The 16,206-nt window shown below is 40.1% G+C and overlaps 1 protein-coding gene across 16 annotated transcripts in view; it reads right to left on the bottom strand.

Annotated features, from left to right (window-relative positions):
- The window catches only part of KIAA1217 (KIAA1217 ortholog), a 591,389-nt gene that overhangs the window by 128,598 nt on the left and 446,585 nt on the right, over positions 1–16,206 (bottom strand). For 15 of the 16 annotated variants that reach the window (XR_010090786.1, XR_010090787.1, XM_063452543.1 and 12 more), the window contains 2 exons: positions 11,264–11,462; positions 1,001–1,094 (listed from right to left, as the gene is read on the bottom strand). Coding sequence is in view for 13 of the 16 variants with exons in the window: in XM_063452543.1 (XP_063308613.1) it covers positions 1,001–1,094; positions 11,264–11,462 (293 nt within the window). In the remaining 3 variants the exon portion in view is untranslated. Of the gene's footprint in view, positions 1–1,000; positions 1,095–1,748; positions 1,900–11,263; positions 11,463–16,206 lie in introns of those variants that run through there. The other variant, XM_063452552.1, reaches the window with a different exon arrangement.

Below are 16,206 nucleotides of genomic sequence, written 5' to 3'. Positions count from 1 at the left end.
GACAGTTCTAACAGAGGACTTAAAGGGACTCTCCAGGAACCAAAACAACTTCAATTGTAAAGTTGTTATGGTGCCAAGAAAAGACTGCAGGAACTCTTATATCAAGGGGTTAAACCGTTGCCTCCAGCGGCGATGTCCACTCCCCCCCCAATGCGACATCCGGCTTCTGAATTTTGAGATTTAGGAAGAGTGGAGTGCTGCCTGGCAGGGCCGCTTCTTAACACTGTATTTGCCTTGAGGCAAACAATGCATTTGCCTTGTGCAGCACTTTCCAGGGGGCGGCAAAAAACACCGCCCCCAAATGCCCAAGCAAATGCCTTGTAAGCCTCAGGGCAGGCGGCTAACTGAGTTCCAGGTGTCACGTCACATTCCGGCTTCCGGCCTCACTCTACGGCGCGTAAGGGAGTTGAGCAGGGAGAGCTCACAAATGAGCGCTCCCTCTCTGCCCGCCTGGAACTCGGCTAGCTGCCTGCCTGCCTGCACGCCTGCCTCCCTCCCTGCCCAAACTACCCGACCAGTAGCCCCACTGGACCACAGGTAAAAAATCCGCCCAGCTCTCCCAAAAGTAGGGAGGCTGTGTGGATTTAAATTAAAATTAAAAAATTGATCTGTGAGTGTTGGGGGGGAAATGTGTGTGTATCTGTCAGTGTATGTGTGAGTGAATGACTGTGTGTATGTCTGTCAGTGTGAGTCTGTGAGTGAGCGAGTGCCTGCAGGGGCTTCCTGGCACGATAACAACTTAATTTAGATGAAGTTGTTTTGGTGCTTGGAGTTTCCCTTCAAAACGTAAGACCAAACAGACTGCTAGAAATGTGCAAAACACTACACTAAAAATCTAGTTCTTTTTAATATTTTCAATGTGTCAACATTCTCTGCATTAAAGTCATTGCATAAATATCACACGAGTACACAGGATTTGGTGATTGATGGAAAAGTATGAAGTGTGCAAAAGAAGTACTCGGTGATTGATGCGTGCCAAGTGTGCAAAAGAAGTACTTACCCTCACATCTCCATTGACAGCCTTGGGAGTGTGGTTAAATGCCTGTGCGGGATCTTTATTATACACTTTCAAAAAGGATCTATCCTGGATATTCCTGGAATAGAAGAAAGGAAAAAAAAAACATCAAACGACTTAGCACTTGAAAGAAGGTAACAGGCATTCCCTTCCCTTTAGCATGTCCTAAGGAAGCAAATCATTCTCTAGTTACACATGTCTGGAGAAAGCAAGCACAGGGTACAAAAAAAAAAAAAAAAAAAAAAAGATAAAAGAAAAGTGTTGCAACAAAGCAGAATATGAATAAAACAACCTGAATATCTACAATTCTTCAAGTTTCCTTCTATCCAGACACATTTGCACCATTCGCAATCAGGTGCTGCACCATATAGAGACGTGTCATTTAAATACAGACAAACTATGGAACAGATCCCTGAACAGAGGCACTAACGAGGAACTCACCAAAGTTTAGTTAATATTTAAATTATTCCCTGCCAAAATCTGAGCAAAGCAAAACACACACACACACACACACACACACACACACACACACAAAGGCGCTTATCTGAAAAATGCACATTAGCAAAAAAAAACAAGCCCTGCTTTGGTCAGCAAACCATGCACACTTTGAAATATAATAAATTAGATGAGAACGCAGCTAGCAGAGGGAGATTAAGACAGGAGCCAATTTACACTCTGCTTTTTCCACGATTATAAGATGGTTCTTGCATTGCCGCTCGCACACATCCTGTACCTTAACTGTAACTTTTAACCAAAAAGTTGGCAGGGTTTTACAATCCAAGCCGAAATGGAGTCTTCACCCAGAAAGAAACAAAGTGTAGCGAAGTTTGCTCAAATGCCTTCAGGAAAGGCATTCCTTTCTAGATGTGTGCCAGTGAATTAGGAAGCTTTCTAAATAAAGCCTGAATTCCTCCACTCCAGGTGCAGCAACAGAGTTTGTGGGCTGAGTTTAGAAGGCGAGATTATGTTTAACAAAAAAAAAAAAAAAGCTAAAGAATGTGTTGGGTTGGTCTTATTCTCATGTTTTTTTTTTTTGTTTTTTTTTAAATATAAGTTGCTTCCAAGGTTTGGAGTATACATGTAGTTAACCCTTCATTTATTTTTAGTGTCATATTTGTCTTCTTTTAAAGTATTTAAAATATTTGTATTTTTATTTTTTAAACACTGCTACCCACAGTCCTAGTTTTCAGGGTCAGTCCCTCAGTTTTTTTTTCCCCAATATTCTCTGGCATTTATCCCAGGTTCTAAATTGGAATTTTAATCCAGTAATCTTTAAAGACCACACAAACTTGTGCTTGTCTAGAAAGGATTAGCAAATTGTTCTTCCAATGCATCACAATTATGCATTTTTTGCAGAATGCTTTTGGAGGTGCTATCCTGCATAAACTCTGTGAAGATTTTGGTAATTTGTATTCCATCTGAAACTTTTCAATTTATTGAACTGTGAATGTGGTGACATTTAAATCATATTTTGAATTGACTATGATAAACTAGTTTTTGCAATTCAATTTGCCACAATTCGTTGTTTAAAGGACCCCTATAGGCACCCAGACCACTTCAGCGCAATGAAGTGGTCTGGATGCCAGGTACCTCTAGTTTTAACCCTGCAGCCATAAACATAGCAGTTTCAGAGAAACTGCTATGTTTACACTAGGGTTAAACCTCTAGTGGCTGTCTCGCTGACAGCCACTAGAGGCCGCTTCGGCGATTCTCACTGTGAAAATCACAGTGAGAAGACGCTTACGTCCATAGGAAAGCATTGAGTAATGATTTCCTATGGGCGTTTTTAATGCGCTTGTGGTTCTTGCTGCGCATGCGCATTCGGCGTCACTCAGGAGCCAACGTAGGAGGGGGGAGAGGTCACCAGCACCAAGGGAGCCCGGCGCTGGAGAAAGGTAAGTGGCTGAAGGGGTTTTAACCCCTTCAGCCCAGTGGGAGGGTGGTCATGAGGGTGGGGGGACCTAATGACCCTATAGTGCCAGGAAAACAAGTTGGTTTTCCTGGCACTATAGTGCTCCTTTAATAAATAAACCTTTATTGTGCTTTTATTCACTAAAATCCAAAGTGAAGCAAAATTAAATCTGAATGGCAACATTTAGACAAGAGTAACCAAGCTCTTACTGTAAGTGAGATTTTTTCCAAATCAGTCATTTTTGGCTACATTTTGCCATTGGGATTTCAATTCACTGCAATTCAGAGTTCCGTGAATGTATTCCTGTTACTTATTTACTCACCTCTGATTTGATGTAGCAAATTTGGAAAAACAACCACCACTAACATTTGAGAAAATTGTATGGCATATACTACCTTCATTCAATTTGCCATCATTGAAACTGTCAAAACAAATTCCAAACTATCTGAATACGACCTCAATTTAATATTTTTAGAGAATCTGTTCAAATGATGTCATATTTTTCGCTACGCATTTAAAATTATTTTTTGTTTAAAATATAAATAAAAAAATCAAATTTAAAAAGCAATGTATCAATATATGAAATAAGTCTAAATATTACAATATTAAAATATTTTTCAAAATATTAAATCATTTGAAATGTTTATTGAAAAATATAAAATCATTAGAAAAGCTTATCTAACAATATTACATTGCGGCCTAAGTACAATTTTGATACAACATTTCCACAGTCTGATATTAATTGGCCTTTATGACAAAAAAAGCTCAGGAATGAATTTCCCAATAACATCAATGGCTATCTACAGCTACAAAGTAGATGAAGAAAAGGACTAATGGGGTTCCTAAGGTCCTCTAACAACAACCAGTTGGAAAGTCCTCTTTCTCATCTCATACGTGAAAAATAAAGATGAGGGCTTTCAATAGTTGGGGTCCTGTTAACTTGTCCATTTTCCTACATGATACACAGAGCTTGAGAGAGGAATAATTCTAGCCAATCAATCAATCCAGTCCTAGGGTCCCTTCCATTCTTTGAATTTGTCCCCCGTCCCATACCATGGGAAGGAAGGGACATGCACACAAGGGAGCCTCTGCATATGTAAAGTGTAAATAACATGCGTCGGAGGCATATAGTCATCCTCTCTAGTTAAAACACAGTCCTAGGAACCCCTTTCACTTTTAATCTTTTCTACCCACTACAGCCTTCTGCTGTCATTTGGGTTCCAGGACAAACGTTGTTTATTTTCAACCTCCCACGAATTTTGGCTCTCTCCTGGTAATATAACAGGGCCTTGATGGTTGACATTATAAGGCCGTGTTTCCTTTCTGATTTGATGCTTAAAGCGGCACTGTCATGCCGAACTTACCTTTCCTCAATCTCTTCCTCTTCTCCCCCTCTCTCAGGATCTGTTATTCTTTTCTTCCTGTCTTCTTTAGTTTTCTTTAAAATCATAAGACAGAGTAGGGACTCTTTGTCTTATGGAGGATTCCTCCGCTTCACCAGCTCTGACCAGCGGAGGAGCAAAGTGTGCTTCATTTCCGCTGGTCAGAGCAATTTTCCCATGATCCCTAGCTTTCCTCACAGTTCCCACAATGCTTCCTGTCAGTATTGCCGAACGTCCTGTCACTTAGACAGAACGCCGGCAAAACTGCCGAATTGCATCCTAACAGAATGAGAAGAGTTTCTCCATTGGTGTTAGGATGCAATTCGGTACTTTGATCGTATCGGAATTTCATTCTAATGAATGAAACTCAGATCCTATTCATTGCCGCGGCTGCATCTTGCAGCCGCTTAGTAGATAACTCCCTAATCCCCACGATATCAGGGAGCTATCTACTAAAAGGCTGAAAGACCTAAACTGGTCTTTCAGCCACATTTACTAACCCTAAGTAAAAATGACTTGGTATTAGTAAATAATATGCCCCTACTCGCTATACCGCGAGTAGGGGCATGTCTAGTAAGCAGTGAGCAGCCTGTGGCTGCTCACTGTAAAAAAAATTTAAAAAAAATCTTGCCCCCCACCCCTAAACGACGGGTGGGGTCCGTAAAGTAAAATAAGGGAGGGAGACCTATTGTCCCCCCCCGGCCCCCACCCCTGAGCGGTGGGTGGGGGCCATAAAGATAATGAGGGGGGGGGCCTACTGTCCTCCCCCCGGCCCCCACCCCTGGCCGGCGGGTGGGGGCCAGAATGGTAATAAGAGGGGGGGGATCTACTGTCTTCCCCCCCGGCCCCCACCCCTGGGGCGGGTGGGGGCCATAATAGTAGTAGGGGGGGACCTACTGTCCTCCCCCCCGGCCCCCACCCCTGGGCGGCGGGTGGGGGCCATAATAGTAGTAGGGGGGGGACCTACTGTCCTCCCCCCCCGGCCCCCACCCCTGGCCGGCGGGTGGGGGCCATAATGGTAATAAGAGGGGGGGGACCTACTGTCCTCCCCCCCCCAGGCCCCCACCCCTGGGCGGCGGGTGGGGGCCATCATAGTAATAAGGGGGGGGGGACCTACTGCCCCCCCCTGGCCCCCACCCAGGGCGGCGGGTGGGGGCCATCATGGTAATAATGGGGGGGGGACCTACTGTCCTCCCCCCGCCCCCACCTCTGGGCGGCGGGTGGGGGCACTAAGTAAATCCCCCCCCCCATCAAGGTGACCAGGGGTCCCCAAGCCCCTAGTCACCCACCCAAATAAAAAATGCCCCTACCTACCCCCCTCACCCTAAAAAATAGTGAAGGGGGAATAAAATTGCTAACCTGTAAAGTAAAATTAAACTTACCATTCAACGTCTTCTTTTTTCTAAAATCTTCATTTTTCAGCCCCAAAAAAGGCCAAATAAAAAACCATCATAGCCGTCGAACTAAAAATAAAATAAAAATCCCGAGCGCAAAAAAAAAAAAACCTGACGAAAAAGAAAAAACCCGAGCGCACAAAAAATTAATCCATCTTCACCCATGGAGGGCTCCGCGCAGACTGAGCTCCGCAGGGCGGGGGAAGGCTTATAAAGCCTTGCCCCGCCCTGCAATTAGGCTAAGAACACTCTGATTGGTGGGTTTAAGCCAATCAGAGTGCTCTTTGTCATTTTAAAGCGTGGGAAAGTTCTTTGGAATTTTCCCACGCTTGTAAAATGACACAGAGCACTGTGATTGGATGGCTTGAAATCCATCCAATCACAGTGCTCTGTGTCATTTTACAAGCGTGGGAAAGTTCTTTGGAATTTTCCCACGCTTGTAAAATGACACAGAGCACTGTGATTGGATGGATTTCAAGCAATCCAATCACAGTGCTCTGTGTCATTTTACAAGCGTGGGAAAGTTCTTTGGAATTTTCCCATGCTTGTAAAATGACACAGAGCACTGTGATTGGATGGCTTGAAATCCATCCAATCACAGTGCTCTGTGTCATTTTACAAGCGTGGGAAAGTTCTTTGGAATTTTCCCACGCTTGTAAAATGACACAGATTTCAGTGCTCTGTGTATTATGGCCCCCACCCGCCGCCCAGGGGTGGGGGCCGGGGGGTGGAGGACAGTAGGTCCCCCCCCAATACTATTATGGCCCCCACCCGCCGCCCAGGGGTGGGGGCCGGGGGGTGGAGGACAGTAGGTCGCCCCCCCCTCATTCCCATTATGGCCCCCACCCGCCGTCCAGGGGTGGGGGCCGGCGGGGGAGGACAGTAGGTCCCCCCCATTCCCCTTATTACCCTTTTTTTTTTTACAGTGAGCAGGCTGCTCACTGTTTAGTGGACATGCCCCTACTCGCGGTATAGCGAGTAGGGGCATTGGGGAGATTTGAATCTCCCTTATGCTATTATGGGGGTCATATTGACCCCCATAGAGTGAGGGGAGGACCTGGGGGGCTAATGAAGTGGTGGGGAGCACTGCTCCCTGCCGCTTCTGTCTTTACATATTGCAAGGAGGTAGCTGCACGCCGGTAGCTCCCTCCTTGTAATAAACTGAACAAACAAACGAACACTGATACTCAGTGTTTGTTTGTTCGTTTGATTTTTTCTATTCATTCATTCGTCTGTCTGATGAATGAATGAATAGATGAAATTCCCGTTCGCATGTCCAGGTGTTTCACTGGGCATGTGCGGGAATCTCACAGTCTGTGTAGTGTGGGTAGATGACGTGTCCCACAGGGACTTCACCTACCCACACAAAGATGGCGGCGCCCTGAATATAGATCGGGGCAGAAAATAAAGAATAAAAAATAGGTAATGTGGGGGGCTTAGGGGCATTTGGGGGGGACTAGGGGGTCGATTGGATGTAGTGGAGGCGGGTTAAAAAAAAAACCGGAATTCGGCATGACAGTGCCGCTTTAATAAAAACTTTCATTCCCATATTCTGTAAGTGGGAGGCACATCTGGACCTTTAACACAGAGAGATAGCTTTCTTTGCCAAAAACAAACAAACAAGAAAAGTGTGACAAACACATTCATATCCCAATGAAGGTCTTGTCTCCATTAATCAGAGAATTGGACATAAAAGGCAGGCTCGTTCATTTGTTGGTAGATATGTCTGGGCTAAACTTTTAATTGAAACTGACCGAAATCTGAATTAAAAAAAGTTAAGCAAAACCAGCCAAGCTGTAATGATATCCAAGCTAGAGAATTTATAGTTATTTTAGCTTGGAAATCGTTTCAGTTGTGTACAGTTCAGAGTTTAGTAAATAACCTTGCCTGACATTTACAGTTGTTGAGATTTAGAAGTGAATCTGCTCAGGTGCTTTCTTGTCTCATGACCATTAGATTGACCATGGTTAATTCCATGGTTAATTCTCCCTGATTACATTCCCACTGAGAACACTATTCCGTATTAAAATAGAGTAAACTCTTTGGCTTCAATACAATTACAATAAGAGACAAAAATGGTTATTTTTGGTATCAACCAGTGAAAATGTGCAGCACAGATTAGGCTGCATACATTAAATATTACAATGGACTTAGGTGAGAGCAGTGCTCTGCTCTGCAAAGAAAGGAGTGCATTTAATTAAAACATTCTACCAACTGAATGAATGGACAGTATCAGACTATGTTGATCAGGCCCAGACATGACATAAAAATAAGGCAATCCACTTAAAAGCCTTGAGATCTAGATGTGCAACATATTGTATCTATACTTCGATTTCATTAGCCTACTTTTGTTGAAGTTCAGTTCGTATCCTCCACAAATACTGGCTGACCATGATGGAAGCTCAATAAAGATTATCAAATGAAAAGATACTTAAAATGGTTAAAACTTTAGCTGACAGTTTTTACAAAAAGATGTCAAGTAGGTTTGTTGGCCAAGCTGGTGTGTTCTCATTTCATTTACTCGCACGGTCAACATGGTGGAATCAGTATTGGCAGCTTCACAGTGGATGGACTCCATCTGAATTAGTATCCCATTTTATTTACCGATTTGTTAAATATATTTCCACAGGTAAAAATAAAAATGCAAGTTCATCCCAAGCACCAAGGCACAATGATGAAACGGAAATTTTCCTTCATTGTTGACCTAAAAAAGACCACTTTAGGTATTCATTGAACGCAATTTGGGGGAAAATTTCAAGTTCCCTATATGATAATTCCTTTATGAGAACTTAAACATAGGAACAGAACATGTCAAGAGTCTCTACAATGTATAAACATTCTGAAAGTTATTAAACAACACATTCTGAGGAAGGTTTAAAGACTTTGGCTTTGGAAGACAGAAGCAAATTTCACTGGGCAAAAAGTTCACAAGCAAATGAGAAAAAAAAAAGTTCACAAGCAAATGTGAGAGATAAAAACGTATTATGGATCCAAATCCTAGTGACCAGGAGAGAGCCAGGACTCCCCAATTCATCTCAACTTATGAGAAGGAGGTAAGGGGTTAGATAAAGTGTGATGTATCTAGGACCCATGCAACAGTGAGAGGGTTCAGCAATCATGATACTCTGTGCTTTCAGTGGTAGGTGAAGGAGGCATACAAATCATATCACATTTTGACCTACACAGGCAGAACACGCCAACTCTAGGAAGAAGACACTTAATCCAACAAATGGATTTCCTTATTCATTGCATCCAGACAAACACATGGACAAAAATTATATGTCAATATAGACCATAACTTCAAAAATGCACAGTAGGACTCTGTAGACTCAGCACATATAATTTGATATTTTGACTCAGTGAACGCATTTCGCACCAATGTACTTTGTCAGCTTAAGAGGCCTTAAAATCATATCTCAAACACTACCACTTACGTAGTTAACTCCTAACACTACTGAGTGTTCTGAGATCATCTTCAATCCCTTGCAACATGTTTTCCATTGTAGAGATGTATGGATTTTGTTAAAGCTTTATAAATAAAATAGCTTTTTGCACCAATCTTACATTGTGAACCATTTTGATGACATACTGCCCAATGTCTCCCAGAGTTGTGATCTGAAACTGTCCACTTCCTAGTTTCCATCATTTATGATTAAATACTAGGGGTGCACAATGTGTCACATAAGTCATGGAGACACATGGATTTTGCATTTGATTAAAAATATGGATGAACAAAGTTTTTAGATATTTGTTTTTTTTAAATAAACATTTTCCAATACATCTCCTCTTGTGACACTGGTGCCTTTCCTTTCTCCTTTTCACTATCGTTAACCAGTTATTCAATAATTATTTTTAACAGGAAACAGTCAACAGGATATTCAAAAATATCAAAAATATTTTCTTTTGCACATGCGTGAACCTCTGATGTGAAAGTGCCACAAACTAAATTTAGACTTTAGAAAAAGGGTATGTTGGTTGTTTGTATAAACTAACGGTATATGTACATCACATCTGATTCTAATCATGTTCTTTGGTGAGATGCTGTAATTTCAGATAATGATAATGAGACACTCAAGATGAGTCCTTAGGGTGAGATTATAGAATTGTAATAATCGCTGCTGCAGTGCTTAAACTGCCTCCAACCCCTATAATAGCTGACTCCGTATCAAGCGCTAGAAGTGCCTCGAATATTAATATTCATCATTTAGTCTGATATAGATTTGACAGTTTACACTGCAGTGCATAGAGAAGTATAAGATAGACTTAAGATCTTTACTGGTAAAAAAAATGGTTCTATATTCTAGTATGTTCAGAAAAGTGAGATGAACTAATTTTTAAAACATTATAATTTTAACATTAAAACATTTTATGAATTTTATTTATTTACCAAATCTTATATAGGACCCTTATCCAGAAAGTTTAACATAGATAAACAAACCACACAAGGAGTGAAAATAACATTTTGATATAGTCATTGAGTTACAGTATACTATGGTATTATACTTAGAGGATAAGCATTTAGAGTAAATTATTGAACATACAAGGACAGCAAGGTTACATAGAACAATACATGTTCTACTGAGCTAAGCTATATATTTTCCCCAACAAAATTGATTGGGTTTTGGTTAGGGGAGGTAAGGGTCTTGATGGAAGATGCGCAGGTAGGGAGAGAGGGATATTGGTAAGGGTGAGTTGAGGGGAATCAACCAGAGGAATTCGTTATTGAGTATTATAATGCTCGGGTAAATAGGTGTGTCTTCGGAGGTTTGTAAAAAGATGAGAGAGAGGTGGCTGACTGGATATGAGGTGGACTCTTGTTCCAACAGTAGGGGGCTAAGACTGAGAATGAGGGGAATTTTGAAGGAGCACATGAGTATGGTGTCGGGTTAAGGGATGTGGTTGAGAGGGAACAGAGAACGTGGGTTGGGGAATAGCGGCATACCAGTGAGGAATGATAGGAGAGGGCAAGGTTGTGGAGGGATTTGTAGACAACAGTGAGGCATATGAAAATATTCTCACTAATAGAAAGCCAATTAAATTTTTGAAGAAGGGGCATAGCATGAGCAGATTGGGGCATGTTGAGAACGATGGGGGCAGCTGCATTTTATATTTGCTGGAGGGGACTCTCTGTTATAATGTTTCAAAGTGAACACTGAACAGCACTGATAGGTCGAGATCTCTCCGATTGAGAACACAGAGAAGGTTGGAAGTGGATTAGCCAAGCGCTCGCCACTTATCACTGATCATTTTAGAATAGAATCCTTAAAAAACACTGGTCCTTACTGAGTTAACGCAGGCACTACAGTTAAAAAATTATCCATTACGCCAATAACTTAATTTTGTATCAGGCATTTTAACTTGGCATTTATGGTATTAACAGGTGTCAGATGTTAAAATGTTTGATACATGTTGCCAAGTGATGCTGATACCTCGCCTTAACCGGCTCTTTGTTCTTGCTGTGCTGAAAATTAGTGTATGAGATGATGATCTCTATCCATTACATAAAGTAGAGCCTCATATGTTGAAGCTATGTTTGTATCCATCACCAGAAAACACTTACCTTACATCACTCAGCTCGTAGTAGATATTCCTGCCATCGTCTTTGATGTAAACGGCAGTACTGGGAGACTCCAGAACTTTCATTGTCAACTGCTGAGGAAAGGCACTTACAAAGAGGGCACGTATTGTGTCCATGCTTGTAATCTCATTGGGCATCTGTAGTTTCTTTGTGTCTTCGCCATACTGTAAGAACAGTACACCTGTCATAAAAAAAAAGCAGAACTATAATTACCTATGATATCCTCGTTAAGCAGAGTTCTTATTCACTTTAACAAAAATCAATTCAAATATGATTTGCTTTTGTATTGATTAGGATATTGAATAGAAACACACTGTCTCTCTAGTTATGGTATCCTACGGCTTTGAAGGCACACACACTGACATCTAATAAACGGAGTCAAGTATGATTGATAAATGCTCTGCGTTAGAATTTTATTCATTCTTTGCACCCTCCTATTTTCCCCATGATTGATCAAGCCTATCTGAAACAGCAAACATTGTGTGTCTGGGAGAAATATTAACAATGTGTAACTGTGGAATTACATTTTGAACCACGTCTTATAAATATATAAATATGAATTATGAGATTTTTTAAATTTTTTTTTCAAGCAACAGAGAACAAAAAAGGCCTTTGCATTTTAGAAAAAAGTTACAAAAAGAAAAAAAAGAAAATACAATTATTCTGATTGCCTGTTCAGGGCTTTCACCCAGTCCAATTTTACCTGTTCATAATAGCAACAGTTTTATTCAGCCATTTATAAATAGGGTTGCAAATAAGCTCTTGGATTTTGTTGGTATAATGCCACACGTTCTAGAAATCAATATTAAAGAGGGACTATAGTGCCAGGAAAACACCCGTGGTGCAGAAGGGGTTAAACACTCTGAGACTTTCCTGAGTCAAGCGCCGATGTCCCTTGGGACTGGCTTGGGCTCCTCTGCTCCTCCTGCGCCATCGTTAACCGGCGGGGAGACCTAATGCGCATGCACAACACTCGCCACGCTTGCATTAGGGATTCCCCCATAGGAAAGCATATATAATGCTTTGCTATCGGGTTTTGGGTGACACTGGATGTCCCCATGCATAGCATGAGGACGTCCATTGTCGGTTAGGCAACCAAAAGTTGCGTAATGACCCAGAAGTCCCTTTAGTGGTTGTCTGGTAGATTGCCACTAGAGGTGGAATTAACCCTACCTGGTTACATAGTTACATAGTTACATAGTTAGATAGCTGAAAAGAGACTTGCGTCCATCAAGTTCAGCCTTCCTCACACCTGTTTTTTGCTGTTGATCCAAAAGAAAAAAAAAAACAAAAAAAAAAAACAGTTTGAAGCACAATTTTGCAACAAGCTAGGACAAAAAATTCCTTCTTGACCCCAGAATGGCAGTCAGATTTATCCTTGAATCAAGCAGTTATTACCCTACATTGAAAGATTATATCCTTGAATATTCTGTCTTTGCAAGTATGCATCTAGTAGCTGTTTGAACATCTGTATGGACTCTGATAAAACCACTTCTTCAGGCAGAGAATTCCACATCCTGATTGTTCTTACAGTAAAAAAACCTTTCCTTTGCCTTAGACGAAATCTTCTTTCTTCCAGTCTAAACGCATGGCCTCGTGTCCTATGTAAAGTCCGGTTTGTGAATAGATTTCCACACAATGGTTTGTATTGGCCCCGAATATATTTGTATAATGTTATCATATCCCCTCTCAGGCGATGTTTTTCTAAACTAAATAGGTTTAAATTTGTTAACCTTTCTTCATAGCTGATATGTTCCATTCCTTTTATTAATTTTGTAGCCCGCCTCTGCACTTTTTCTAGTGCCATGATATCCTTCATTAGAACAGGTGCCCAAAATTGCACAGCATATTCAATATGTGGTCTTACCAGTGATTTATAGAGAGGCAAAATGATATTCTCGTCCCGAGAATGAATGCCCTTTTTCATGCATGACAATACCTTACTGGCCTTGGCCACTGCTGATTGACATTGCACATTGTTGCATAGTTTGTTGTCTATACCAATTCCCAAGTCCTTTTCGTGTGTTGTTATCCCTAATTCGCTTCCATTAAGGGTATACGTTGCTTGTGTATTCTTTACGCCGAAGTGCATAACTTTGCATTTTTCAACATTAAATTTCATCTGCCATTTGAGTGCCCAGTCCTCCAGTCTATCTAAATCCTTCTGCAGCAAAGTAATATCTTGCTCACATTGTATTATTTTACAAAGTTTTGTGTCATCTGCAAGCAAAAAATTACACTGGTAATTATTGCAGTTTCTTAAAACCTGTTATAATTACCTTTGCAGTGTTAAGGGACCTGGGACACTGCACCCAGACCACTTAAATCAGCTGTAGTGCTCTAGGTGCCTATAGTGTCCTTTAAGTTAGTTTAAAGTCAGGTCTTTAGGATATCCCTGACCTGTTATATTTTTTACATAATATTATACTATTATATTAAATTTGACAAGTAAAACAATTCTTTAAAGAGTGAGCGGCATATAAAGCAGTTTTCTCATTTTTATTAAATTGCTACAGTTCCACCTGTAAATGTCCAACGCAACTAGCACATAATGTTTTAATCAATGATTATTACAAAGAATAATCAAACAGTCTTATCTTCATGAAAAATTCAAACCCAGCATAATTCAACCCAGCTACAATTGGACTGCGAACACACGTTACCATAAAAGTATATTTATGTAGGGCTTGCATATTTTATGCCTTCATTTCAGCATCTAGACAAATTTCTTGGCGGAATATCAAATATAATAGAATTCAGAACATCCCTAACTGAGACACAGCAATATTCTATTTTTTTTCAGGACAAAAATTTACTTGTTAACATTTTGTAAATACGTTACATACCCAAATACATTCGATTTAAAGTCCACAGACAGGATTTTCTACATCTTTTGTATTACTGTATCTATTTATACAACTTGCTGTCTGTAGCAATGCCTGTAATTAATTGCTTCTTTTTGTGAAGCTCTCTGGTTAAGACAGCTATAGAAGGACTGTTAAATAAACAAATATTCCTGATGATTAGCCCGCAGAGACCACGATGACAAAATCTTCTGAGCGCACCTGAATATGTAAATGGTCTGGTTTTTAGATATTCATATATTTTAATTATATTAGTTGTGCTTTTTTTTGTTGTTTTTTGTATTTCATTATTATTTCATTAAAATTTTTTATTTTATTATAATGAAATCAAGGAAGGTAGATTGGCAAATGTCATTCTCTATGCTCTAAAGCAGGCTTCCCCAAACTCTGGCCTGCCAGATGTTGCTGAACTACAACTCCCATGAATCTATGAATGAAATAGATAGGCTGAGAATCATGGAAGTTGTGGTTCAGCAACATCTGGAGGGCCGGAGTTTGGGGAAGCCTGCTCTAAAGTATGCTTATGGTGCCCGGTGGATCCCTCTCATTGTTAATGGTATTATCACTAATTTATATAAAGCACTGTGTATAGGTTGCTATATAGGCTATGTGACATAAATAGGCACAAATTAATAAATTAGAAACTGTGAGTTCATCACAAGAGAGCCTATATAGACATATTTTTCAAAATCTTATGGTGGTCTTATGCATGAGTAAATCGCAGGGTGACAGCAAGCTTATTCTAACTCTACGTATGTTAGTGAAATCTGCTATACGCCTCAGTTTTCGTTTACAAAAAAATTAATATTATGCCTGTAATATTCATGTCTGTTTTCAACTGTCTGTTTCTCAGTTCTTGTTTGACCTCAACAATGGACATGTTTGTTTCACTCCTGATCTCTATACAAAAACTGGTGCTGCACCCTCGACATATTACGATCTTAACCTTGTTATCGTCGTAATATTCTTACTTGCATGTGGTACTTTGGAAGCACCGCAAAAATAAAGAATGTTAATATAAAAAAAAAACAAGTCGAAAGGTTGGGAAGTTATTATGGAAACAAAGGAATGTTGCGTCCGACTGCAGTTTGAGCAGAATTGATTGTTATTCATAAACCCAATGTAGTTCTAATGGGAATAGGGCCCTCAAATCATGGGAATAGGGCCCTCAAATCATCCTGTGTTAATCAAATGTTGTATTGCCTCTTAGATTTATTGTACCTTTGTCTTTTTACTTGTATGAATTGAACTCTTGTACAATGCTGCAGAATTGATTGCTGCCTTTTAAATAAAGGATAATAATATTTTTTAGCAAATCCAACTTTATAATTTTGATATTTCTTTGAGGACAACTTACTTGTGCCTTCTGCTTGCCAGATTGCAAAATATGTGTAATTACTGCTTTCACTTAATTTTCAGATATTTAACTAGTGAGCGGTAGACCAGATGTGGAATTTGAGGGTTTATTTTATCACCCAGAACATTCCTGAAAACTCAGGTCTCTAATGCAACTCATGATTTTTTTCAACCAATGCTAATGATTGATATACAGCCGTACATGGCGAACGGGTCAATACTGATTGCAGGTTAAGCTCTCTTCATCTAATGTTCCAAATAAATCAATGGACTCTTTTTTTTGTTGATTGCGCAATAATGATCATTTTATACCAGAATTACCCTAGAACTACATTCACAAATAACCCTTTTAAATATAACGCTTCTTAAAGTGAAAACTCTGTATTTAATGTATTGGCTTAAGTAAAAATAAGTGAATCCTGCTGAAATCAAAAGGTGATTATGATGTAGAATTATTAAAAATCTTTATTAAACCTGTATTGAATTATTGTACTAACTCCATTTTAATCTCACATAACCTCACATTATGACAGACCCTCCATTTTGCCTACATTACATGACAGAATTTCCTAACAGCATTTAGTATAATGAATAGAGACTGTATTTTCTAAAAAGACATAGCTGACTCCGGAATTATTGAATCTCCTGTAATATGCAACAAAGTATAGCCAAGGCCAGAGCCAAGGCCATGAGAAGCAGGCCTAA

Source organism: Pelobates fuscus, chromosome 4 (genome assembly GCF_036172605.1).
Source record: "Pelobates fuscus isolate aPelFus1 chromosome 4, aPelFus1.pri, whole genome shotgun sequence".
In the NCBI taxonomy this organism is placed as follows: domain Eukaryota; kingdom Metazoa; phylum Chordata; class Amphibia; order Anura; family Pelobatidae; genus Pelobates; species Pelobates fuscus.
The sequence above is the reverse complement of the archived record's forward strand: the minus strand, read 5'-3'. Positions and strand labels throughout refer to the sequence as shown.